Source organism: Capsicum annuum, chromosome 2 (assembly GCF_002878395.1).
Source record: "Capsicum annuum cultivar UCD-10X-F1 chromosome 2, UCD10Xv1.1, whole genome shotgun sequence".
NCBI classification, from domain to species: domain Eukaryota; kingdom Viridiplantae; phylum Streptophyta; class Magnoliopsida; order Solanales; family Solanaceae; genus Capsicum; species Capsicum annuum.
This window is the reverse complement of record NC_061112.1, coordinates 146,753,722-146,781,432: the sequence shown is the minus strand read 5'-3', so window position 1 is coordinate 146,781,432 and position 27,711 is coordinate 146,753,722. Positions and strand designations below refer to the sequence as shown.

The following is a 27,711-nucleotide window of genomic DNA, read 5'->3' as shown; positions in this document are numbered from 1 at the left end:
GGTAAAAGTCATGGTGTAAAAAAATACACCAACCCTCGTAACTGAATCCGAAATTGAGGGAATTCAATAAAGGAGAACAATTGTAAACTTTGCACAAAACAAAAACTCAAAAGGAAAAGAAAAAAAAGAAGAGCTTTTACATCAAAGGAGTGAATCGACGTAAAAAGACGCGTACTATTATTTGTGTTTGGCCTTACCACAAAGAAGGGCATTTGATGGAATTTCATATTCGGTGTAAATGCTATGTTCATTATTCCACACTCTGAAATATGTTTCCTGTCCTAAGTATCGTCTTTGCCATATCGCTGACCTTAAATTCCACATCCCTTTGTTGTCCAATGCAACCAATATTGCACTCCATGAATTTGGATACACCTGAATTGTACTTCTGGTTGTGGCATCTACTAGATTGTACTTTCTCCTCATTCTTGTGTTCCACAGGCCAAAACCATACTTTTATAAACAAAGAAACAGTACTTAAAATGATGAAATATTGAGCGATCAGTTAAAAGATAACTACAGGTAGTCGTTAGTAAAATATGAAAACAAAATGTTTGTTGTTGTGTTAATAAATCTTGAAGAAAATGCTTTAAAAAAACCAGTAGAAATGACATCAGGAAGTCGTTTCTAGCATCCCTATATTTGGAAATATTCAGTTTTTAAGAACTATTTAAAATTTAGCCAGTCTTGACCAAGCGACCTACATTTGTTACTTCCTCTTCATCTTCTTGAATATCCGAAGTTGGGTTCTATCAAGCCTAACTTCACCCCGCGAGGTCTAAAGTTTGAAAAATCAATTCAGATTTCAGACTGACGGTCTGAAGTTAGGCTCTAACTTTCTTCAAGTAAAGCCTAACTTCAGACCAGATAGTCTGATTTTCAATTTTGAGTTTGTGATCTTAAACTTTTACCTACCTATCTTTAATCGATTTTGACACAACTAAACAACAAAAACTATTTTTGACTATTCTTAAATGAAGGTGCTAAAACGACTATCAATGTTTGTAATAAATTGGACATACCCGACAGCCCAAAAATCATTGCCATCAAGGTGATAAGACTGAATGTAGTTACGTTCTCATTGTTCTGGAAGACGATTTCGACAAAGTCATGGAGAGTGAAGTTAAAGACAGAAGTGTCAAGAACCATCGGTCCGTGTGGAGGATTGTCCTTAATTTTGTTAGGCTGAAACACTCCAGGAATTTTGAAATTGTCAGCAAGCTTCAATGGAGTGTCTGGATTGATGTAAGAGATCGATCTTATTTATAGCGTAACGCATCTTTCTATATATATATATATATATATATATATATTGATTTTGCTAACAGAATTTTCCAATATCAATGTCCTCGTAACTGGGATTGTCCCACAATGGAATGCTCCTTGTGGGTTTGGTCTCGCAGCATTTAATTTGCTGTCAAGTTGCATCTACACAACAGGGCCAACTAAAAATGTTAGAGCAATATATATGTTGATCGATAATGTAAACGAACTTTTATACTATCAATTTATTTAACATGTAATAGCAGGTCGTATAGTTCGCCTTCCGAGTTAATAGATCATGTTTATTATGAAAATTTACTTCCGTTGTTTCAATTACGTTCGAAAGACATTGTACACTATACATATCCTTAGTTTACTCATTAAATTATATGCACAATCAAACAAAGACACAAGATGAAACGGAAGAAGTGTATGTTATTACATATATATATACCTAATGGTTCTGGCTTGCTTCATTGACCACTGAACTTGATAAGTAGGACCAACAGGCAAAGGTTTTGAAGCAGGGATATTAGAACCTTGATAGTGAAGAATGGCTGTTACTGTGAGAATTGGCTTAGTGAAACGAGTGGATGCCACAATGTTATCTTTTGGGTTGGCATGTAAAGTAACAAGAAAAGCCATGGATTGACCAACATGAATGTCCAAGGATTCATACACTTCTTGCATTGTGTGCGATCCTTCCACTTCCACCAACTTTAATGTGTGACCTTGAATCCTAACGTTTATTGATGCTGTTAATCCCACATTCGACACCCTAAATAAGTATGCATACCCTGAAATACACAACAAGAAAACATAATGTCTTAAACACTTTGGTTATAGATCGAGGATTTTAGCTTTATTTAACGTATATATAGCGTCTGATCCTAAGCTACTGGATTCAGGTGAATCACTAAGATATAATATACATTTGTCGCTACTTCAATGGACTAAAGATAGATGTTGGGCCTAATTTTTAATACCAAAAAATTAGCATATGTGTTGAGAATTGTTCAAAATCATACCCACTAGAAGTTAACCCCTCAGTTTGTAATTAACCAATTAATGTGACACATTTGACATGTACCTTTCATGCCGGTGAATTTCAGAGAATTAGGTCGTCCATTAATATGTAGAGCATCTGGAAATGGAAAATCTTGCCCCTGGTCCAGAATTTGTTGCAATACCTGTAGTTATAGGGCCAAAATGTCAATCATTTAACTTTTTTGAACTTATTTGCAATCAAATTAATTACTTGCAATGACAGAAATTAAATGAGGATATTATTAATCGAACCTTGTTATCCGTCTTCCACCAGTCACTAACAAGCAGAGTGAATTGCTCAAAAGGTTTTGGATATGGGATTGGAATAACAGACCTAGCTAGTATATTAATTCCTCCAAAACCATCAGCAGCTCTGTGCATTAATGTTGATGGGAAATATGTGAAGGTTCCAATCTGAACTTTCATTTGCATTTTGTATGTCCATTGGCTGTTTGGTGGGATTGGACAATTTGTCCCAACAACTCCATCTTGCCATGAGCTCTTTCTCTGTTTCACACCGTTCCTGTTATCAATTCACACTTTAACTTTCATACACTGACAATTGCAAAATGAATTTACACAATCAGATCGCTTAACTTTTTTGTCTCCGGATGTATAACAAAGTTAACGTGGACATAAATGGCGTACCATGTTATTAGCAATGGATCATCCAACTTGTTAATAACCGTAACAATAACGTTGTCATTAGTTACAACGTTGAGGGTAGGGCCAGGAAACTGCCCATTAATGAGGATTCCCTACATGATTTTGAAAAAAATATTTATTAGACCAACTACTCCCTCCGTTCCATTTTACTCGTACCAAATTTCTTAATTTGATGTCCCATTTACTTGTTCTTTTTTACTTATCAAGACAAGATAATTTTTTTCCCATTATACCCTTAGTGTAATTGATTACTCCTTGTTATTAGTCATCCATCAATATTGGAACTAATAACAACACACAATTAAGAGGGACAAAATGGTAAAGTTACATTACTAATCATTGCTTTTTTAATAGTTATGTCATTCCAATTTGAGACGGAGAGAGTATATCGTAACCAAATTATATACAAATGAAGGTTAACAAAAATAAGTGTACTAATTAAGATGGTAGATATGTTACCCTTTGCTTGACTCCAACAGGTGCAATTTGACCATAGGTAACAACCCAAGTTTGATATAAGAGTGTCAAGTGGGTCGGGCTGGTCCCGTCTAAATAAATCGGTCCGGTTTGACCCGGCCCAGTAAGCCCAAGGGTTTTAGGATATCAGGTTCCTAGCTGTTTTTTTTAATTTGGACCTAGTTAACCCGGTCCAGTCCAGGTCCACCGGTTAACCGGTCCGGCCCGGAATATTTTTTTTATTTTTTTGAAAATTTTGGATTTTGGGTCAAACTAGTCGTTGGCTCAACGGTTATATAGCCCTTTTTGGGTCCAAACGGCTAGTTTGGGCCCATTAATTAAAAAAAAAAATTACTTTTAAAATAGTTTTTTAATCCCCAAAAAAATTCTATAAATACCCTACACCTTCAAATCATTTTTCACACAATTTTTCACTCTCTTAAATCTCATTCTCTGTCAATTCTTAATTCTCAAATATTCAATATATTTAATTTCCTAAAGTGCTCACTTTAATTTTTTAATTTTGCGTTTACAAAGTACGAGTGGAAGTTTCTAAATTCGCAACCTTCGGATACTTCCAAAATTTGGTATTGTCGTTCCATCTCTTACGTATAATTTTTATTGATTGTATTAATTGTTGAATATTTAATTTTATTATATTTGTGTATTTTGAAAGTTTTTAGTTTAATTTAATTTATACTATGGATAAATTAAGAAACCTCGCTACTAAAGGTGTTAAAAATTTTTGACCCAGAAGCGGTAGTGGTAGTAAAAAGCGAATTACTAGTGGTAGAGGTACTTCAAGTAGTAGATATACCCGTGTGTCTTCGCCTCCGGTACCGCTTGGTACACCTTTTGAGGAAGAAATAGGTGTAGGTGCTCACGATATGGATTATGTAGAAGCTCAGGAAAATTACGGTATAGAAGAAAAAAATGAAGTAGATGCGGTTAATTTGGATGAAGATGATGAAAATATTGATGAGACACCCGCAGTAGAAAATGCTAACGTTAGATTTGAATCGGTTAATCTCCCTCCCCGTCCTCCCCATGCCCTAAGGCCTCGTAAAACAACTAGTATTGCATGGCAATTTTTTGAACGTATATCAGATACTGAGGTGCAATGCAATATTTGTCAACAAATATATAAGCATAAAAACGGAGGCAGGAAAAGTAGTACGGGTACGTTAATGAGACATATAGGTGATGCTCACAAAAGAGAGTTAGAAATTGCACGAGGTGGTGGGGATGTTGATTGGCCAACGCAAACTAGAATGGATCCAGCAATCGGTCAGGTAATGAAGAAATCTAATAAATTGAGGGACCGGGAAGAAACAGCTAAAATGGTAGCTTTGGGTTGTTTGCCTTTTAGTTTTTCTTCTTCTGATGTCTTTATTCATTATATTCAAGCTATTTATAATCTTATGTTTAATGGTGTTCCTAGAAGTACTTGTCGATCTGATATTTTTAGACTTCATTCACAATATTGTTTTTATTTATCAACATTATTAAAAAATATTCAATGTAGATTGTCTCTAACTTCTGATCTTGGTCGTGCTGTAAATAAAAATGATTATTTAACCGTTACTTGTCACTGGATGGATAGTAATTTTGTGATGCAAAAACGTATTCTTGTTTTTTTATATGATGAAGACCGTAAACATACTGGAGATTTTATTGCTGATTCTATTGTTAAAGTTGCCGGATTTTATGGTACCGAAAATAAAATCTTATCTATTGATTTTGATAATGCTTCTAACAACAAGACTGCTATAAAAAAATTAAAATCTATGTTATCTCCGTCGTTGCCTGAAATTTTTCATATTAAGTGTGCATGTCATATATATAATTTAATTGTAAAAGATGGTCTTGAATTTTTTGAGCTTTATATTGAAAATCCGCCTTACTGTTGATTTTATTCAAGGAAATAATCGGAGAAAACGAATTAGAGAATTTAAAATTAAATGTCAAGAAAATGGACTTGCACCAATATTGATGCCTGATGAAATTGATATTAGATGAAATTCTACATATGATTTTTTTAAAAACTTGTTATAAATATAGAGCTCCTATTACACTAGCTTTTAACCAACATTGCGGTTCATTTACTGATTCTGCTGATTGCATGCTACATGATTCTGATTGGGTTGTAATTAATGATCTTGTTAAATTTTTAAAAAAAATTTATGTAGATACGGTTGAATTTTTCGGTGCGCATTATCCTACTGTTAGTAATATTTTGGGATATATAGCCGATATTTCTGATTTGCTTCAAGAATATAAAAATAAAGATGGTTATAAAGAAGCTGTTGGTGCCTTGTTTACTAAATTTAAAAAAATATTTTTTCTCGATTCTCCCTATTTACTTGGTTGGTGCTATGTTAAATCCGTGCATTATTATAATACTATGTGCCACTTTAGTACTATTATTTATGCTAACTTAGAAATAAATACTAACAATGATTCTGAACAAGTACAACCTGATTTGTGGACGGCTATGAGTGATGCGAATGAATACATAGAAAAATTATATAATCACTATGCTGATTTATTTGACTTAGCCGTACCTACAAATATCACTCCAACTATCCCTCCTCATCCTCCCGAGGAGCCATCATCTTCTAAAAGGCCGGTACATAGTGATTTTCCTGATTCCTTTTATGATTTACCTTGTTGGAACAGTGTTGATGAGAGAACTTACACCTCAACTTATCGGGAAGAGCTGAAATATTATCTCCGGTCGCCGTCAGAGGATCGCAGACGACGGATCAACACGTTGGATTGGTGGAGGAGTAATGAAACACAATATCCTGTGTTTTCAAGATTAGCTAGAGATATCTTGAATGTTCCAATGTCAACCGTTGCATCAGAGAGCTCCTTTAGTCAGGAACGACAGCAGCTTGGAGACAACCGACACTTATTGGGAAGCAATGCAATGAATGTTCTAGTTTACCTCAGAGATTGGATCAGAGCGGAAAGAAGAAATCAAGGAATGGAACCGGAGCCGAGCGCCAAGCTGAAACTTGAAGAAATTATGTCTTCACGGGAGAACTTAGTAGAATCAAGTCCAATGCATGATTTTACCCCCGTTGACTTTGACTATCCTATGCAAGTTCCCGTTAATAATAACATGAATGAGTTGGAAAAAATAATGCATACTTTGTAGATTTTTCATTCATGTAAATTATAATTTTTGGATCATTTCGCAATTCGCAATCAATAAAATTCAACATTCATTAACTCCTTAGTCCTTACTTTATAATTTTTTTCATTTAATGATTTAAATTGAAATTATAGTTTAAATTTAAAACTTACTTCTAATATATTATTAATTTACTACCAAGTATTATTAATAATTTATTATATTAAGTAGCATATGTTTTATATATTTGTGTATATATCTTCTATAGATGTGTATATTTAATGTATACATGTGTATATATTTTATAACTTGTATATATATTGTAGTGTATATAATATATATATATATATATATATATATATATATATATATATATATTTTATATATATATATATATATATATATATATATATATATGTTGTAGTATATGTTTTATTTAAAGCAGTACATATATATTGAATGGTGCGATATTTGTGTATATATCTTTTATAGACGAGCATATTTAATGTATACATGCGTATATGTTTTATAAATTAGTATATAACTCTCTCTCTCTCTCTCTCTATATATATATATATATATATTGTAGTATATACATATATTTTAGTATATGTTTTACTTAAAGTAGTACATATATATTGAATGATGCGTATATTTGTGTATATATCTTCTATACACGTGTATATTTAATGTATACATGTGTATATGCTTATAAATTAATATATCTTCTATAGACGTGCATATTTAATGTATACATTCGTATATGTTTTATAAATTAGTATATAATTATATATATATTGTAGTATATGTTTTATTTAAAGTAGTACATATACATTGAATGATGCGTATATGTGTGTATGTATCTTCTATAGACGTGTATATTTAACGTATACATGTGTATATATTTTATAAATTAGTATATAACTATATATATATATATATATACTAGTATATACATATATTGTAGTATATGCTTTACTTAAAGTAGTACATATATATTGAATGGGGCATTCATTTGTGTATATATCTTCTATAGATGTGCATATTTAATGTATGCATGTATATATTGTAGTTTATACATATATTGTAGTATATGTTTTATTTAAAGTAGTACATATACATTGAATGGTATATATCTTCTATAGACGTGTATATTTAACGTATACATGTGTATATGTTTTATAAATTAGTATATAACTATATATATTATAGTATATACATATATTGTAGTATATGTTTTACTTAAAGTAGTACATATATATTGAATGGTGCATACATTTGTGTATATATTTTTTGTAGCCGTGCATATTTAATGTATACATGCGTATATATTTTATAAATTAGTATATAACTATATATATATTGTAGTATATTCATATATTGTAGTATATGTTTTATTTAAAGTAGTACATATACATTGAATGATGAGTATATGTGTGTATATATATTCTATAGACATTTATAATTAACGTATACATGTGTATATGTTTTATAAATTAGTATATAACTATATATATTGTAGTATATACATATATTGTAGTATATGTTTTACTTAAAGTAGTACATATATATTGAATGGTGCGTATATTTGTGTATATGTCTTCTACAGACGTGCATATTTAATGTATACATGTGTATATGTTTTATAAATTAGTATATAACCACATATATATTGTAGTATATACATATATTGTAGTATATGTTTTACTTAAAGTAGTACATATATATTGAATGGTGCATATATTTGTGTATATATCTTCTACAGATGTGCATATTTAATGTATACATGCGTATATGTTTTATAAATTAGTATATAACTCTATAATATATATATACTTATATATATTGTAGTATATATATGTTGTAGTATATGTTTTATTTAAAGTAGTACGTATAGTCGTATATAGTGAATGGTGCGTATATATGTGTAATTGTGTATATATTTTTTAAATTCTAATGTAGTATATACTATTTATATAGTGTATATATATATTGTTTAACGTATTTAAAATGTATATAGGTGGATATATATTGTGTATATTGAAAAAAAGTTTTTTTTTTTTAATTTTTGACCGGGTTTGACCGGATTTTTAACCGGATTTGACCGGGTTTAGATGGATTTGACCGGATTGGGTTAAGTGGGCCGGGTTAGAGTGATTTTTGAAATTTTTATTGTTGAGCCCGGCCTGATCCGGCCCACTTAAAACCACCCGGCCCCAGCCCAACCCACAACCCGGTTAATTTTAATGGGCCGATTTCGGGTTGGCCTGGCCAGCCCACTTGACAGCCATAGTTAATATACGTATGGGTCTTCAGCCCTCACGACGGAAGCAATCAACAAGACCAAAACTCCAAGTAAATTTTGCACGAAAATGACCCCTTTCATTTCTGCACATACACCCACAAAATAATTACACGTTTTTTTTTCCAAGAAACTAATCTCACATTAATTGCTAAAATTATGGTAAATTATTTGATCTTTCTCTCTACTTTTATTCAGCAAAACGAAAACAATCTATTGCATTAAACTTGCTAGTAAAACTTGACTTACTACTAGTATTATAGTTATAAGATCAAAATGAAATTGCACGAAGTAAGAATATTATGCATGGATGGAAAATGAAAGTTCTTGAAAGAGTATGTATGCAACAGAGAGGTGATCACTGGAAACTAAAGTTGCCATGCCATGAATAGAAGCTATGCCAAAGCCATGAGTGTTGGCGTGCATGCGCACACCTCTCGAGAAGAAACTCACCTATGGCGTACTTTATGCTAAGTAATAGTACCTCTTCCTTAACATTAGACTTGTTATGAAATGATAATAAAATGCCAAGACCTCAAAAGATATAGTAAAAGAATTTGAGAGGAAGAGAGAGATTTTTATGTATCTTCAAAAATTGATGTACAATTTGATTTTTAATTTATAGAAAAATAGAATATCTTATTGAATGTTTATCTAATTGCGAGATTATCTAATTGTAGTCTACTCAAGAAAAATTGTGTAATGGACATTCACAATATGATGTATTTATAACTCTTCCTTAAATATTCATTAATTGATAATGTTAATTAATGTGAAATATGTTTCGCTAAAATCTTACTAGAAAATTGTGTAATGGACATCCACAATATTGCAAGTTTATCCCATGCATTGTAAGCTTATTCAGGAAATTTTGTAATGGGCATCTACATAATATGATGTGTTTATAACTCCCCTTAAAAGTCCATTAATTAATAGTGTGAGATAACATGTCTAATTAAAATCTTAATTACTAGGAAAATTCTAATGAAAAAAAATCCTAATGAAGAAAAAAAGTACATGTAACTAGTAATACGCATTATTCAAAATATATTAATCTCAAATAAATATTAGAGATTAATATTATTGGATTAATCATTTAAGTCCAAACATGCATGGATTTAATTAAAGTTCAATTGTTATTGGGTTATTCCATTAATTTGGGCTAGAAATGACTAAGCCCACTTTATTAAACCCAAGATGTCATCATATTAATTTGGGCTGCAAATGACTAAGCCCACTTTAGCAAGCCTAAGATGTCATTATGTTCTAGAGGCCCAATTGGGTGCCACATGTCAAATGACGTGGCATGCCAAATCAAGTGAAGGAGTCAATGGGACCATGCTATATGCCAAAATGATACAGTAATTAAAAGCCCATAAAAGGTGTCATGTCACTTAAATCTGATTAATCAAAGGAAGTTCATATTTATAATGACTCTTCACCTCCTACAACTATAAATAGGAGCCTCATAATTCAGAAAAGGGAGGCACAAGTTTAACAAGAAGCAAGAGAGAACTCGTTGATCAAAGCAACAGATTTCTCTACAAATTCAAGAACAAACTCAAGATTTCAAGATCAAGAGTTCAAGGTTCGAGAACAAGCTCAAGATTTCAAGATTAAGAGTTCAAGGTTCAAGAACAAGCTCAAGATTGCAAGATCAAGAGTTCAAGATTCAAGAACAAGTTCAAGCTTCAAGATCAAGACTACAAGATTCAATAACAAGCTCAAAGACCCTTGAATTCAAGTACAAATCGAGATCAAACTCACCAAGTCCTCAAATCAAGTTCAAGATCAAGACACAAGATTCAAGCACAAGATACTAAGCCCTTGGATTCAAGCATAAGTCAAGATCAAATTCGTCAAGTTCAAGTTAAGGTTAAAGATCAAGCTCGAAGCCCTTGAATTTATAGTTGAAAAGGCAAATCAGAGGAATCATAGAGATTGTAATACTCACTTATTGAAATCAATAAATCGATTGTGGCAGTATTTTTCTTGTCTCGATTATTTATTTTAAGTCTCGAGAATTTATTTTTCAACAAATTCTGGCACGCCCAATGGGACGATCTCTACCTCTCATCTCAACTTTTCAGACTTTGAAGATTAAGAACGCTGAAATGACTTCCAAAAAGATCAACTCTTAATCAACTGCTTCCAAGGCTGCTGATTCAAGGTTCTCTACCGAAGTGGAAAGCATCCTTGGTGTTACTTTCTAAAGTTTAGGAGTTGTCACGAGGAGCAAGGCAGGCTTGCTAGGACAACAAATACATCTAGTGTCGTCTGCGCCAATTCTAGTTTTTGGATCTTCAACCCCAAAAGCAACGAAGTCCAATACAAGTGCTTCAAAAGGAGAAAGCAGTGTTGCGGAATCACTTAAGAAAACTCTTTCTCTACTTGAGCATTTTGGTTCCAAATACTCTGGCGCAAAGAGCGATGGTCGTTCAACAAATGCATCATCTCCATTTACATCGCATAAGTTGAGCACTTCGATGATCAACCTATGCAATAATCCATGTCACTCTACGACGTCTTTGGTGATATGCAAGAAATGGTAACTGATGCCTCGTCTATGGAGTAGCAGCTTGTGAATCTGACAAAGGTAATTGAAGGCCTAACCAACTATGTTCAGAATCAAGAGGCGAGGATTGATAAGATAGTGGATAGGGTGGAAGGCTTGATAGACGGAGAATCTAGACATGCACCGGAAAAAGCTCCAGAGGATCATGAGGCAGAACATCCTGTGAGGCAAACACCACCAACTAAAGAGGTACGAGTTTATTCTGAGGAGATTATCCCGATTGAGCAATTGAAAGAATTCATCGAAGGGACCCTCAAAGACAAGTATAATGTTGTCACTAAGTCTTCCCTTGCGTATGCCAAGCCCTACACTGCGAGGATAAATAGCCTTAAAATGTCTGTCGGTTATTAACCGCCTAAATTTTAACAATTTGAGGGCAAAGGAAACCCGAAATAACATATCACACACTTTGTTGAGACATGTAATAATGCTGGAACTTATGGTGACTATCTTGTCAAGCAGTTTGTTCGTTCCCTAAAGGGAAACGTCTTTGATTGGTATACAAACCTTGAGCCTAACTCCATCGATAGTTGGGAGTAATTGGAACATGAGTTCCTGAATCGCTTTTATAGAATGAGGCGTACAGTGAGCATGGTAGAGCTCACAAATACTCGACAAAGAAAGGATGAGTCAGTCATCGACTTCATCAATCGATGGAGAAATGCGAGCCTAAATTGCAAAAATAGGCTCAGCGAAGCTTCTGCGATAGAGATGTGCGTCCAAGGAATGCATTGGGAGCTTCTTTATATTTTGCAAGGCATCAAACCAAATTCCCTTGAAAAGTTAGCTACTCGTGCTCACGACATGTACTTGAGCATGTCTTCTACTGGAAAGGGAGGAACACCTATCCCTGACCCTTGAAGGGGAAAGGATAAGCAGGAACCCAAAAGATGGGGCAAGTTTGTCCCCAAAAATAACAATAAGGAGTCCATGAATGTTGATGTGCCTCCTGTGAAGGTCACCACAAAGGTGAGGAAGAAGAAAAGTATGAAGACAACTTCTAGAGCACGTCCAAATCAGAAAACTTAAAGGAGATATAAGAAAAATAATATCCCTTGATTCTGATGTTGCCGAGATTTTTGATAAAATCCTTGAGCATAATCTCATTGAACTCCCATAAATAAAGCGTCCCAATGAAGCTGGGAGGACCAATGACCCTTATTATTGAAAATATCATAGGCTCATAAGTCACCCTCTGGAAAAGTGCTTTGTATTTAAAGATAAAGTCATGCAACTGGCAAAAGAGAAGAAAATCTTCTTCGATGATGAGACGGCTAGCTCTCATCAAATCTCTATCACATTTGGCTCACTCGATCCAGTCCAAATATGTGTTGAAGAGCATAATAAGAAAATATTAGAGCCTGACAGGTCTTTAGTTGATGAAGACGATGATGAAGGTTGGACTCTGGTGACCAGGCGGAGACACAGAAAGACAAGTCTGCGAAAGGAGTCGACCGAGCAGCCAACCAGAAGGAGAATGGTGAAGAAACCAAGAAAACAGAAGCTGGTTGAACTTCCAAAAAGGACGACCATCATAGAGCTTCACCCCCCAAAACTTCGGCGTCTGGTGACTTTAGAGGAATTCTTACCAAGTTGGTTTCATGTAAAGACTGCCCAAGTCAACCTTGAGGCATCTCGTTTTAATATCACCAAAGAAGGGGCAAAGTGTGAGAATCTGCCCATGGAAATTCCTTCATCTTCCAAAAAGCTTGCTGAAACTCTTGGCGAAGAGGGACATATGTGTGATACAAAAATCACATTCACAAATAACGATCTTCTGCTTGGTGAGGCTCTACATAACCGTCTCTTATACATGGTAGGTCAAATTCTAGGAAAGAAGATCAATAGAATCTTGATAAATGAGGGATCTGGAGTCAACATCCTGCCTATCCACACGATGAAAGAACTTGGAATTGCTACTAGCGAACTAGACGAAAGTCTTATAATGATCCAAGGCTTCAACCAAGGGGGACAGAGGGCCATGGGACATGTCAAGTTGGAGATTCGTATGGATGATTTTCAATCAAACCCATTGATGCATGTGATCGATGCCAAAACTTCATACAATATATTGCTTAGTAGGCCTTGGGTGCACGGGAACAAAATTATCTCATCCTTTTACTATCAATGCTTGAAGTACCTATATCGAAGGCGGAGTGAAAAGAAAGATAGTTGCTGATGACAAGCCATTCACTGAAGCGGAGTCACATTTTGCCGATGCAAAATTCTACTTAAAGAAGCATGTTGTGGATGAGAAAAGGGTTGAAGATGTCACTAAGACCAAGTGTGACGATCTTACATCTAAGAAGGTCGTGGTGACTATCAAAAAAGTCACTACCAAGAAGCCTCTCTCCACTTCAAATAAATAAAGTGTTGCTTCTATGAAAAAGAAGACAACTCCCGTTCTTCGCTACGTACCAAAGGTAAAGAAAGAGAAAGATCACCCATCGGATTCCCAAGATAATTTACTAAAGGGGCTAACTTTACCTATCAGGAAGATTGATGCAATAAATTCATGCTCAAGACTTCTTGAAGAGTCTGTGGCTTAAAATCTGCCACAAGATATGACACTCCCTACGAAGCGTACAAAAGAAGGCTTTGACCCAAATGCATATAAGTTATTTGTAAAGGCTGGATATAATCCTAATGAGCCATCAAGGTTGGGTAAACTTCCATCGGAAGGTACAATAAGGCAGTCACATGAAGGCCTAGGATACACACAGCCACCTCCAATTTGCATCTCCATAAGAAAGACTGTTAGTAACTACATCACTGTAAAAGAGGAGTCTATTGTATCCAAAAAAAGACCTTCTGTCTTTGACCGACTTAGAGAATCAACCGCAAGAACTTCTGTATTTGAGAGGTTGGGTCCTCTAAATAAGAAGAGAAGTAACAAGAGTCGGAGAAGTCATCAAAGTATGACAGTACACTCCTCGCCTAAGATCCAGAAGGATTTCCAAAGTTTGATTCCTTATAGAATGAGGCGGCAAACGAAATTAGTGGTTTCATTCAACAAAGTGTTAAAAGTGAAGGCTCATACTGTGATTTATACCAAGGAACTTGAGGAAGATGAAGAAAGTATTGGCTCCTCATATCATGTTATGACCCAAAATGAGAAAGATATCTCGTCTCAAATGAAGGTTGATGAAGAGATAGAAAATGCTTTCATGTGTTATTGTAACACCCCGTAAAAATCATGCATGGATTAGCCTTTAATAGAGTGCCCTTAGACTTAAAAACTTGAAAATTTTTCTAAGTACAATAAGGACTTAGAGTCTTTTTAGCTGGCAATCTTCGGGATACAACTTTTCAATCTTACTGACATCTGTTTTTAGATTTTCAAGTTGCGTTACGATTGGGCAAGCTCATAGTACATCTCGGATAACTTTTGGAATATTTTGGAACACATAAGGCTGCGTTTGGATTTCAAAACAGTAGCAAAACACATAGCCTTCTTGCCTAGTTTTCAGCATTTTAGGGTCAACTCCAAATGATCATAACTCCCTGTATATAATGAACTGTGTGAGTTATAATATATCAAATTAAATATCTTTGAGTCCTCTTTCAAATTCAGTTGGTTTCATCCAATTTGAGTCTATGAGTAAAAAGTTATAATCTATTTACTCCAGCCTATCAAACTGTCAACTGAGGGACAGATTTGACCTTAATTGTTCCTTAGGGGTATTTTGGTCATCCTCCACCCCTATATATACCACCAACACGGGATTTAATCCCTCAAACACCAAAATATTATCATATTCATCAAATTATCTCAAGAACACTCCTTAGGGTTTTAAATTTAAAACCCAATTAACTCAAGATTTAGCCGTGGGTTTTTAAAATCAATTACATATTTGGAATCCCCAGAATGTAGGCATAAAGAAGCACCTATCATATTCGTATATAGAGGTACGTGGGGTTATCCAAAAATCTCATGGGTCTTTAAATTCATGTTTTACAAATGGGGGTTTCGAAAATACGAATATAATTATGTTTTGAATGTTTCTATAATATTGAATTTGGTCTTTAGGCCTACTTCCGAACTATTTGACATATTATATATGTATATGCGTGTGTTTTGAAATGGTGATATTTTGAGAGCATGAATTATATGAAATCCCTCTATTGATGTGAATTTGTTTTGAATGTGCATATGATGTAAATTGTTTGAAAACATCTTGAAAAGCATGACATGAAATGTTTTGAGAATTGATATGATTTTGACTTGAAAATGAGAGGGTTATTTGTGTTGAAGCATGTTGAATACAATGGTTGAATGAGAAGAATAATGTGATATTGATGGCTTGCAAGTCGGGTATGACGATACCCTACAGAATATGATATGTGATTGAATCAGATGAAATTTGAATGCATTAATTTTACATGAGATAGGTGGATGCCCAAAGAAGGCGTTTGAGTGTAAGGGCTCATCGCTGGAAACTGTGTTTGCCAACACGGGAATTTGGTACCAGGCTAAGTAATCTTGAGTACTTGACTTTATGTCATTCCCAAATTGAGATTATAGGTAGGAGCCCGGGCTAAGTGATCTTGGGCACTACAATTGGGTCGAGACACCATGCTGTGTGATCTTGTGTGTCTTCCCCTCACGAATACTCTAATCTCGGCGACAATCGGGGTTTGACAGTTGGTGTAAATTATGTAGGGTATTCCACCTAGCTCAACTGCATTTTATTGTTATTGAAAACAATTACATTATGCCCATGTGTTTTCAAATGATTTGATATGAAACTTCTTTATAATGGCTCTTACCTATATTTTGTAAAAGTATTATACTTCTGTTTTGATTTCTCTGAGCACCAGTACTTTTGTATTGACCCCCTTCCCTCCCAGGTTCAGAGGCACAGTCTAGGGGTCCAGATAACCAGTAAATTTCTTCCGACAGATCGCAGAATCAAGTGGTGAGCCTTCTATATTTCGAAAGGCCTGATGTCTTCTATTTCATTTAACATATATTAGTTTTGGGTCTGCTGGGGGCTTTGTCCCAATTTTCAAATAGACATTATTTCAGTCATGTAGTAGTGATTTCGCAGACGGTTTTAGAGATGTTGATTTAGATTATGGGATACTATTCCCCATTTTCGTTTTCATATGATTCTTGACCATGTTTCCGTTATATTGTGTATCTTCCGCGTTTCTTTTTTCATGAATTATGTGCATAATTATCAGACAGATAGGGGTTTTCGGGCCTTTATGGTTCGGAATGCTCGTCACAGACAGGGCCCCAGTTCAGGTCGTGACAGTTATCATATATCCATTAATGATGATGATTCTCGAGAGGAGGAATATACTGGAGATGCTTCTTCTCAACTTGAAGAAGGAGTAAAAGCCACAATAGATCCCCTGAAAGAAGTTAATCTTGGAACCGACAAAGACCCAAGACCAACTTACCTGAATGTTTTTCTTGGGATGGAGGAAGAAATCACATATATGGACATACTCAAAGAATATATAGATGTCTTCATTTGGAGTTATAAGGAAATATATGGCTTAGATTCGAAAGTAGCGGTTCATCAGTTGGCTGTCAAAAATGGTGCTCGTCCTATTAAGCAAGTCAGAGACGCTTTAGGCTAGAATTGGTTCCACTGATCGAAAATGAATTTAACAAACTCATTGAAGTTGGCTTTATTCACAAAGTCAAATATCCCACGTGGACTTCAAGTATTGCTCCAGTACGGAAGAAGAATGGCTAAATTTGAGTTTGTGTTGACTTTCGAGATCTCAACAACACATGCCCAAAGGATGATTTTCCAATCCCTATACCTGAGTTGATGATTGATTCCATCACTGGTTATGAGGCAATATCCTTTATGGATGGTTCATCCGGCTACAACCAAATTCGCATAGCGCCAAAAGATGAAGAGCTCACTTCATTTCGTACACCCAATGGTATTTATTTTTACAAGGTGATGTCTTTTGGTTTGAAGAATGCTGGCGCCACTTATCAAAGGGCTATGTAAAACATCTTTGATGACTTACTCCACAAAAATATTGAATGCTATGTGGATGATCTAGCGGTGAAGTCAAGAAAGAGAGACGATCACTTAAAAAACCTAAGAATGGTATTTGAGTTACTTCAAAAATATCAACTTAGGATGAATCCATTGAAGTGTACCTTTGGAGTTACTTTTGGAAAGTTCTTTGGCTTCATTGTGTGACACCGAGGAATTGAAATTAATCAAGCCAAGGTTGATGCAATTTTGAAAATGCCCGAACCTCAAAATATTCACGAGTTAAAAAGCCTTCAAGAAAGGCTAGCATATTTAAGGAGATTCATCTCAAACCTGGCCAAAAAATGTCAACCATTTAGTCGTCTCTTGAAGAAGGACACTCTCTTCGAATGGAACCAAGCTTTTAATATTGCCTTTGAGAGTATCAAATCATACTTAATAAAGCCACCAGTTCTTGCGGCACCCATACCTGGGAAACCATTGATACTCTACATTGCAGCACAAGAGAAGTCAGTTGGAGCACTACTGGCTCAAGAAAATAGTTAAGGCAAAGAAAACTCTCTTTACTATTTGAGCAGAATGATGACGCCGAATGAGCTAAAGTATTCTCCAATTGAAAAGTTATGTTTGGCATTGGCCTTCTTAATTCAAAAAATGAAACACTACTTTCAAGCTCATGTTGTCCGTCTTGTGTTTAGGGAAAATCCCATCAAGTTTGTGATGTCAAAAACAGTCCTTAATGACCGACTTGCAATGTGGTACCTTTAATTTCAATAGTTTGAGATTGTGTACGTTTTCCAAAAAGATATAAAAGGACAAACATTGGCTAACTTCTTGGCAGATCACCCAATACCTGATGAATGGGAACTGAGGGATGAACTCCCTGATGAAGATGCAATGGTTATTAAAGAAAGACCCCCATGGAAGATGTACTTTGATGGTGCCGCACATCGAGATGGAGCTGGTGTCGGTGTAGTGTTCGTCACTCCACAAGAAGAGGTCAACCCATACTCTTTTACCTAACAAATCGTTGCTCTAATAATGTTGCTGAATATCAAGCTTTAATACTTGAACTTGAGATGGTAGTTGACACGAAACAACTATAATTACAAGTCTTTGGTGACTCCCAATTGGTGATCAAACAGCTTTTGGGAAGCTGTGAAGTCAGAAAGCCTGAGCTACGACCATATCATGATTATGCACAGAAGTTAATGGGGTGGCTTGGAGAAGTAACCCCCAACATGTGTCACTGATGTCCTAGCTACTTTGGCCTCAACATTGACTCTTCCAAATCAGACGTAAGTCACTATCCGACAAAAATGGGTAGTACCGCCAGCAACTGAAGACACAAAAAATATAATTGAATACCTTGTTGTTGTATCTGAAGTTGAAAAATAAGATTGACGACAACTTATCATTGATTAGTTATGTTATGGGGTACTTTCAGAGGACCTAAGGAGAAGGACAAACATTTATCGTCGTGCACCTCACTTCCTTTACTATAAGGACACACTGTACAGAGGATTATTTGAAGGAGTACTCTTACAGTGTCTGGGAGAGAAAGAAGCAATTTAAACTTTGCAAGAAGCACACTCGGGAGTGTATGGATCGCATCAATCTGGACCGAAGCTTCATTTTCACATTACAAAGATGGGATACTATTGGCCAATGATGGTGAAAGATTGCTTGGACTATGCTAGAAGATGCAAAGCTTGTCAATTCCATGAGAATTTCATTCATCAACCTCCTGAAGTATTATACCCAACTGTAGCAGCTTGGCCGTTCAATGTTGGGGAATGGATGTTATTGGTCCGCTACCAAAATCTTCTGGTGGATACTTATACATCTTGGCCGCGACAGATTACCTCTCAAAGTGAGCCGAAGCTGTTGCTCTTAAGGAAGTAAAGAAATAAAATATTGTAAACTTCATCCAAGTGAATATCGTTTACCGCTTTGAAATCCCTCAATATATAATAACTAATAATGGAAAACCCTTTGATAACAAACTGATGAATAAGATTTGTGATCTCTTTGGCTTCAAGCAGCGTAAGTCTTCTATGTACCATGTTGCCGCCAACGGTCTAGATGAAGCCTTCAATAAGACTTTATGCAACTTATTGAAGAAAATCAACTCTAAATCCAAACAAGACTGGTATGAGCGAATGGAAGAAGCTTAATGGGCATATAGGACAACTTACCGTACGCCGATACAAGAAACCCCATACTCACTTGCTTTTGGAGTTGAAACAGGCCTGCCATTTGAGCGTCAAATATCTTTTTTGAGACTGGCTATTCAAGAAGGGCTCATCGATGAAAAAAATATTGAATTGCGTCTTGCGGAGTTAGAATATCATGATGAGAAGAGGCTGGAGGCTCAACAAAATCTTGAATGTTATCAAGCCCGGTTATCTCGTTCTTTCAATAGAAGGGTTCACTTGAGGTGCTTTCAATTTGGAGATCAAGTTCTTGCAGTAAGAAGGCCCATTATCACTTCTCATAAGCCTGGGGGCAAATTCACCCCAAAGTGAGATAGACCATATGTCCTATAAGAGGCATATTCAAACGGTGCTTACAAGCTTGTCGATGCAGATGGCATGAGGGTTGGCCCCATCAACGCCAAGTTCTTGAAGAAGTACTATCCTTGAAGGAAGACTCCTTAAGGCACGAGTATAAACTGCATGTACACTCCTTAAGACACGAGTATAAAATGCATGTCCACTCCTGGACTGTAAAAGTATAAACTGTGTACGGCTCAAAAAAAAAAGTCTGCTAGGTTGAAAACTTCAAAAGAGGCGGCCTAGGCAAAAGTTAGGACATAAAAAAACATTTACCCAGAACTACGTTGTGACTTGATCCTCTTCATTGAGGTACGTAGGCTCTTGGAATTTCATCTGAGTTCAATTGCATGAGTATAAAAAAAAATATGTTCCTGCAATATCTACCATATGGATACCAGTATGAAAATATTTTAATTAAATTTTGGACTCACTCTACGTATTGGTGGCTCAATGGGGGAAAACTTTAATAAAATACAAGCTTCATTCACATAAGATGAAGTCTCCAAAATCCTTAAATTTGGAAGTTGAACCACTCAAAATGCCAAATTTGGGAGTAAAAGTTGACAAAATTTCCAAGTCTTCAAATCAAGGGCTCTTGCGGGTTTATCCTTAAAAGGACCTAAAAATCTTCATGTCTTAAAGTGGACAAAATTTGTCCCTTTGCACCTTAAGTTGGCCTGTCACGAATTTATCCTTAAAAGGATATCGACATTTCCATGCGCCTTGAGCTGGCCTCTAACGAGTTTATCCTTAAAGTATATTGAAATTTTCATGTCTTAAGGAGGATAAGATTTGTCCCTTTGCGCCTTAAGCTGGCCTCTAACAAGTTTATCCTTAAATTATATTGAAATATCCAGGCCTTAAAGTGGATAAGATTTGTCCCTTTGCACCTTAAGTTTATCCTTAAAAGGGCCCATACTTAGAGAAGACCATCGCATAAATGCATCGGTGAAAAGGGCCCATACTTAGAGAAGACCATCACATAAATGCATCGATGAAAAGGGTCAATACTTAAAGAATATCATTGCATAATTGCATCTATGAAAGGGCCCATACTTAGAGAAGACCATTTCATAAATGCATTAGTAAAGGGCCATACTTAAAGAAGACCATTGCATAAATGCATTAGTAAAGGGTCCATACTTAAAGAAGACCATTGCATAAGTGCATCTATGAAAGGGCCCATACTTAAAGAAAATCATTTTTTCTTCAAGCAAAGTCTTTCGGTCTAAAGGTGACGGAGGCGAGGTTAAACTTTCGCACCTTAAGCCGGTGTCCAGCGTCTTCAAGCAAAGTCTTTCGGTCTTAAGGTGATGGAGGCGAAGTTAAACTCTCGCACCTTAAGCCTGCCAATTATTGTAGTCTTTCGATCTTAAGGTTACAAAGGCAAAGTTAAACTCTCGCAACCTTAAGCTGGCCAATTATCGCGTAAGTCTTTCGATCTTAAAGTGACAGAGGCGAAGTTAAACTCTCGTCACCTTAAGCCGGTCAATTATTACATAAGTCTTTCGGTCTTAAGGTGATAGAGGCAAAGTTAAACTCTCGCCACCTTAAGTTGGCCAATTATTGCATATTGCTATTTGCTTCAACCCTGCAAAAAAAAAAAGGAAAAACAAGAAAGAAAGTAAAAAAAATATAAATAGAAAGAATGTTACCTGTCAGAGCGTTGCGATCTTAAAAGTTGTATATCACCAACTTAGATTGAGATAAGATGCCTTGATGAGAATAAAGCCCTCAAAATCGAGTTTGAAACAATCAAAACTCCCTTTGATGGTGATGGTCCCACATCAAGATATAAATTATTTGGTGAGGTGATGCAAATCTAAAATTCTCTGTCGGACAGCAAAAAGATCGACTTCAAAAAATTATCTAGAATGCAAAAAGTGTTAAAATCCAAATTTTGAATATGTTATACATGAATGCTATCGACATCTATAGGATCAAGCGGATCATAATTTCAATACTCTCACATTGAGATATAACTTTTTTGGTGATGCTACATAAATCTGAATTGTTGATGCATCAAAAATCGATGTTGATTTTGGGATAACACCTGAAAATATCTCAATTTTATTAGATTATAAATTTTGGATATGTTATAGATATTTGTCTCTAGTATCACAAGAATCAAGCAGCTTGTGATTTCATCCTTCCTACTTCAAGATATGAAAGTTTTAGTAAAAACGCGCAGGTCTGAAATTTTCAGCATGATAAAATTCAGGGCTAACTTCAAAAAATTATCGAGAATTATATTGAAGGAATTTAAAACTGAATTTTTTATATGTTATAGATCTCGAAGTCTAGTTTCTGGAATATCAAATGGTTCATGATTTCAATATTCCTACATTTAGATATGAATTTCTTTTATCACAAACATGTTGTGCTAAAAGAAAGTGACGAAAATAAGAGAAAAGTTGGAGGGAAAGAAATTACCTCAATATTGTTGATGGCTTGAAAACCCCAAAATTGATATTGAGAAAGTGGAAAAACTACCTCCTTTTATAGAGTTGTAAGATGGATGTTTCCTTCTCCAATATAAGTTAAGATTGGAATACCTTCTATCTCCAAATTCAAATTGGAGATTGTTTCCTTCTCTCATACAAATTCAAATTAGAGGTAATTTCCTTCTCCCATACAAATTCAAATTGGAGATTGCTCCCTTCTCCCATACAAATTTAAATTAGAGGTTATTTCTTTCTCCCATACAAATTTAAATTGGAGATTGTTTTCTTCTCCCATACAAAATCAAATTGGAGGTTATTTTCTTCTCTCATACAATTTCAAATTGGAGGTTGATTTTCTTCTCTCATACAAAATTCAAATTGGAGGTTGTTTCCTTCTCCCATACAAATTCAAATTGGAGGTTTTTTATTTCTCCAATCTAAGTTCAAATCGAAAGAGTTTTATTCCTGATTAAGTAAGGCGATGAAAAAGTCTTCCAAAATCTGTTTGAAATTGGATATCATGCCTCACCAACGGGTCTTAAGTATAGAGATTCGTGAAAAAAAATAAGAGAGTTTTGAGAGGCAATATCAATATAGTTCGGTTTTAATTTTTTTTGAATGAGGTATTCATATGTATGAAAATCGTTGAAGCACGAAGGAAACATGTTTAAATAGTCATACTTCAAGGCTAGTCTCCAAAATATTAAATGTCTCAACAAGTCTTGAAGTAAGGGCATTTGTGGGCGATGCAAATTTGGAAGATTTGAATCCGTAGAAAATTCAAATTATATTAAATTCAAAATATATTTGTCCCAAACAAATATTGTGGATTAGTATAATTGGATTAATTATTTAAGTCCAAACATATATGGATTTAATTAAAGTCCATTTTTTTATTGGGTTAGCCCATTGATTTGGGATACAAATGATGAGCCCACTTTGCTAAGCCCAAGATGTTGTCATATTCTACAGGCCTAAATAAACGTCACGTGCCAAATAACGTGGCATACTAAGTCAAGTGAAGGAGCCAATAGGATCATGCCACATATCAAAATAATGCAGCATACCCAATAAAATCAAAGCCCATAAAAGGCACCACATCACTTGAATTTGATTGGTCTAAGGAAGTTCATCTTCATCATGACTCTTCCTTTTCCACAACTATAAATAGGGGTCTCATTATTCAGAAAGAGAGATCCCAGAACTCTAACAAGTAGCAAGAGAAAGCTCGTGGATCAAACGACACAATTTCTCTAAAAAGCTCAAGCATTCAAATCCAGTTTATCAAGATTCAAGATCATGACTGCATTATTCAAGAACAAGCTCAAAAGCCCTTGAATTCAAGCTCAAGCCAAGATCAAGTCCCTCAAAGCATTCAAATCAAGTCCAAATTCAAGATCAAGCTTTAAGCCCTTGAATTTATATTTGAAAAGGCAAATCAAAGGATTCAAAGAGATTGTAACACTCACATATTGAAATCAATAAATTAATTATTGCAGTATATTTTCTTGTCTCGATTATTTATTTTTCGATATCGAAAATTTTATTGTCCAACAATAGGCAAGACTTAGCTCAAGAACTTTCAAACTACAAATTATGCCCCACGGTCAAGAGTTAACTCTACCATGTTATGTTTTCATTTATGAGATGTTCTACAACTATTGCCTTAGAGGGAAGACTTTGCTCAAGGACTTTCAAATAATAAATTATGCCCCACGGGCAAGAATTGACACTACGACGTTATACTTTATTTATGAGATGTTCTACAACTTTCGCCTTAGAGACACAACTTATCTTAAGAATTTTCAAAGAAATTCCAGACAACAATTCATGCCCTTAAATTTGCTTTGATGTCAAAAAAAGAAGATCTCCTTGCGGATTATTCAATTTTTTATTTATTAGCAAAATATAATAGAAGTTGAGAAAAAAAAAGATCAAACAAAATAGAGAAATAAAAAAAAACATTGAGAAAAAAAAAGGCAAGAAAAAATAAAAATTAAGAAAAAAAACAAAGAATTAAAAAATTTGAGAAAAATAAAAACGAGAGAAAAAAATAAAAATAAAGTTTGAGAAAAAAGAGGGGAAAAAGAGAACTGAAAAAATAAAAAAAGGATCAAACAAAATTGAGAAATAAAAAAAATTGAGAAAAAAAGGCAAGAAAAAAATAAAGATTAAGAAAAAAGCGAAGAATTTAAAAAATTGAGAAAAATAAAAATGAGAGGAAAAAATAAAAATAAAGATTGAGAAAAATAAGGGAAAAAAGAGAACTGATAAAAATAAAAAATAAAAGTTGAGACAAATGAATTAAAAAAAAAAGAAATAGATAATGTTTGATAAAAACGATAAAGAGAGAAAAAGATAAACTTTGAGACAAATGAATTAAAACATGAAAATAAAAAAGTGAAAGTAATAAAAAATAGAATAATAAAAGTAAAGAAAAAATAAAAAAGTGAAAATAATAAAAAATAAAATTTGAGAGATAAATGAGTATGAAAAATTTAAAAATATATTTGAGGTGTAGAGGGACAAAATGGTACTTGTACTATACTTAAAAAGTAAGGTTGATTATTCTTTAAAAACATTTCTTATTGGGATTAAATATCTAAAGTCACCCATATTTGAGTCTATGTCATGTAATTTTATCCGTAGAAGTGGACTTTGAGAGTTGTAGTTTGCCTAGCACAAATATCCCAAATACTGTCTCTAGGCCCACTAAGTAAAAGTAGTGTTAATACCCCAATTTAAAAATGGATCAACCAAATACCAATGGCACTTGTACGCAACATGTCACCTTTGTTAGAACAATAATGATAACTGTACAAGAAATTCAAAATAAAACTTGCTTGGCTTAGAGGCACGATAATACGCTTCTTGAAGATAGTTGGAGTCTCTCCCACGAGCAAACGGAAAAACTAGTGAAAACTCTATCTTCGGGATTCAACTAAGCCACAAAACAAGTAGCATTCAAGAATGTTACTCTTCTATTCTTGAATTGGTGATTTCACCATTTGATCAATGTCTCTCAAGTGTTTTTCAAGGGGAAAGTAGTTTTGAGTGCATGTCTTTTCCAAACAAAAGCAACACTAGTTATAGGGTAAAATTTTCATGCAAGTGAAAAGTATTAATTAAGCAATAGTTAGTAAAATTGTCTTTCTTTCAAGTTTCAAGAACCTAAAACGTAAATGAATTTACAATTGTTAATGCATTTGTAACTCAAGATGCATTTGTTTCAATTGTATTTCACATTCATTTTCTTTGTAACTCAAAATGCATTTGTTTCAATATTAATTGAAACATAAAAAACTTTAAACCGATGCACTTGTTCCAAAAAATTGATTGAAACATAAATTTCAGTAATAACAATCCCCCACTTGTTTCAAGAAATTTTATCTTTAAGAAACAAAATTCTTTTGAGACATTAATCTAGCAACATGCATCAATAATGGTGTCTTTTGGACTTGAACCATTAGCTAGTGAAGACTTTCTAAATCATTGACTACTTAATAAACAAATCTTGAACTAAGTGGTTCATTGAATGAAGTAGAAAAATACTCCACGCATATTGCTATGTTCCGGTGAAAATCAAAATCCTTTGACACCTTACAGCCATGTGTCCCGAATCCTTTTAGCTAAGTGCTTTAAGATTTTCCTGTTAAAATCTTATTGAAGCGGCCTCCACTTCGCACTTAGTGCGGCGAATTCATCAAGAGTAACTTTGCATACTCCAACTAAGTAGTCTATGAATTTCATTAAGAGAAATTAATCTCATCCTCCTTTACAACAAAGTATCAGTAAATCTATCAAGAGTGTTCCTACACACTCCAACCGAAATCGGTGTATAGACTTAATAAGAGAATATAATCTCATTCTTTTCTTTTGTAGGAATACTGTCAAATCTATCAAGAGTGTTATTATTTACTCCAACCGATATCGGTCTTATAGATTTATCAAGAGAAAAAATCTCAACTTATGCACATCTACTCACTCTCTAAGAAAAAGGGATTTTTTGTTGATATGCTTCACAATTGTAACTTTACTTGTTTTTACCTTTGAACCTAAGATTACATCATTAGGTAGGGTTACCATAAATTACAATCAACCTACAACAGGTTTTATTCCCATCCCATTACAAGTTTTTACCATCAATTCCCTGTCTAATCCTTTAGATAAAGGATCTGCTAAATTGAGTTTGGACTTCACATATTGAAGCGATATTATGCCATCCTCCAATAATATTCTCATATGATTATGTTTGAGACAAACTTGTCTTGACTTGCCATTGTAACAATCACTTGAAGACAGAAATATAGCAGCTTTATTATCACAATATATAGTCAAAGGTGGTATTGGCTTACCCCATAATGGAATATCTATCAGCATACTCCGCAGCCAATTAGCTTCTTCTCCAGCAGAAGACATAGCGATAAATTCTGACTCCATAGTTGAGTGAGTAATACATGTCTGCTTCTTTGATCTCTAAGATATTGCTGCTCCAGCCAAAGTGAAAATCCAAGCATTAATAGATTTAGAGTCATTCGAATCAGAATTCCAAGTAGCATCACTATAGCCTTCAAGAACTGCTGGAAAGCTAGAATAATGCAGGCCAGCATTAATTGTACCCTTCAGATACCTTCATGAATTAAGGCATTCCAATGCTCAACTCCAGGGCTACCAGTAAACTTGCTCAAAGTTACTACTGCATAACCAATATCTGACCTAGTACAATGCATGGCATACATAAGACTCCCAACAATCTGAGAATATGTCAATTGATCAAGAATATCACCATAGTTTCGTACTAGTTTGATAATAGGATCAAATGGTGTAGAAGCAGGCTTATCATCAAAATGACCAAACCTCTTTAGAACCTTCTCAATATAACTTGATTGAGTAAAAGTTAAACCACTTGCCGATCTTACAACTTTGATGCCTAAAATTACATCAGCTTCTCCAAGATCTTTCATTTCAAACTGAGAAGAAAGAAAATATTTTGTTTCTTTGACTCTTTCAATATCAGTTCCAAAGATCAATATGTCATCTATATAAAGACATATTATAACACCAGAATTTTCTTGAAATTTACTAAATAAGCAGATATCTCCACCATTGATTAAGTAGCCATTAGAAATTGTAACTTTTTTAAATTTATCATGCCATTAGTTTTGAAGCTTGTTTTAATCCATAAAGAGATTTAAGAAGTTTACAAACTTTACGTTCTTGACCAGGATTGACAAATCCTTTTGGTTGTTTTATGTAGATTTCTTCGTTAAGATCTTCATTTAGGAATGCAGT

General features: G+C 34.4%; 1 protein-coding gene across 1 annotated transcript; it reads right to left on the bottom strand.

The window, feature by feature from the left end:
* Positions 1–26,859, bottom strand: LOC107858346 (L-ascorbate oxidase homolog). Its single transcript, XM_047407862.1, has 6 exons — positions 26,560–26,859; positions 2,959–3,068; positions 2,563–2,833; positions 2,354–2,453; positions 1,023–2,060; positions 1–453 (listed from the first exon to the last, which is right to left on the bottom strand). The coding sequence occupies exons 1-5, from the start codon at positions 26,857–26,859 to the stop codon at positions 1,702–1,704; spliced, it is 1,140 nt and encodes a 379-aa protein (XP_047263818.1). The 3' UTR covers positions 1–453; positions 1,023–1,701.
* Between the last annotated feature and the right edge of the window lie 852 nt (positions 26,860–27,711).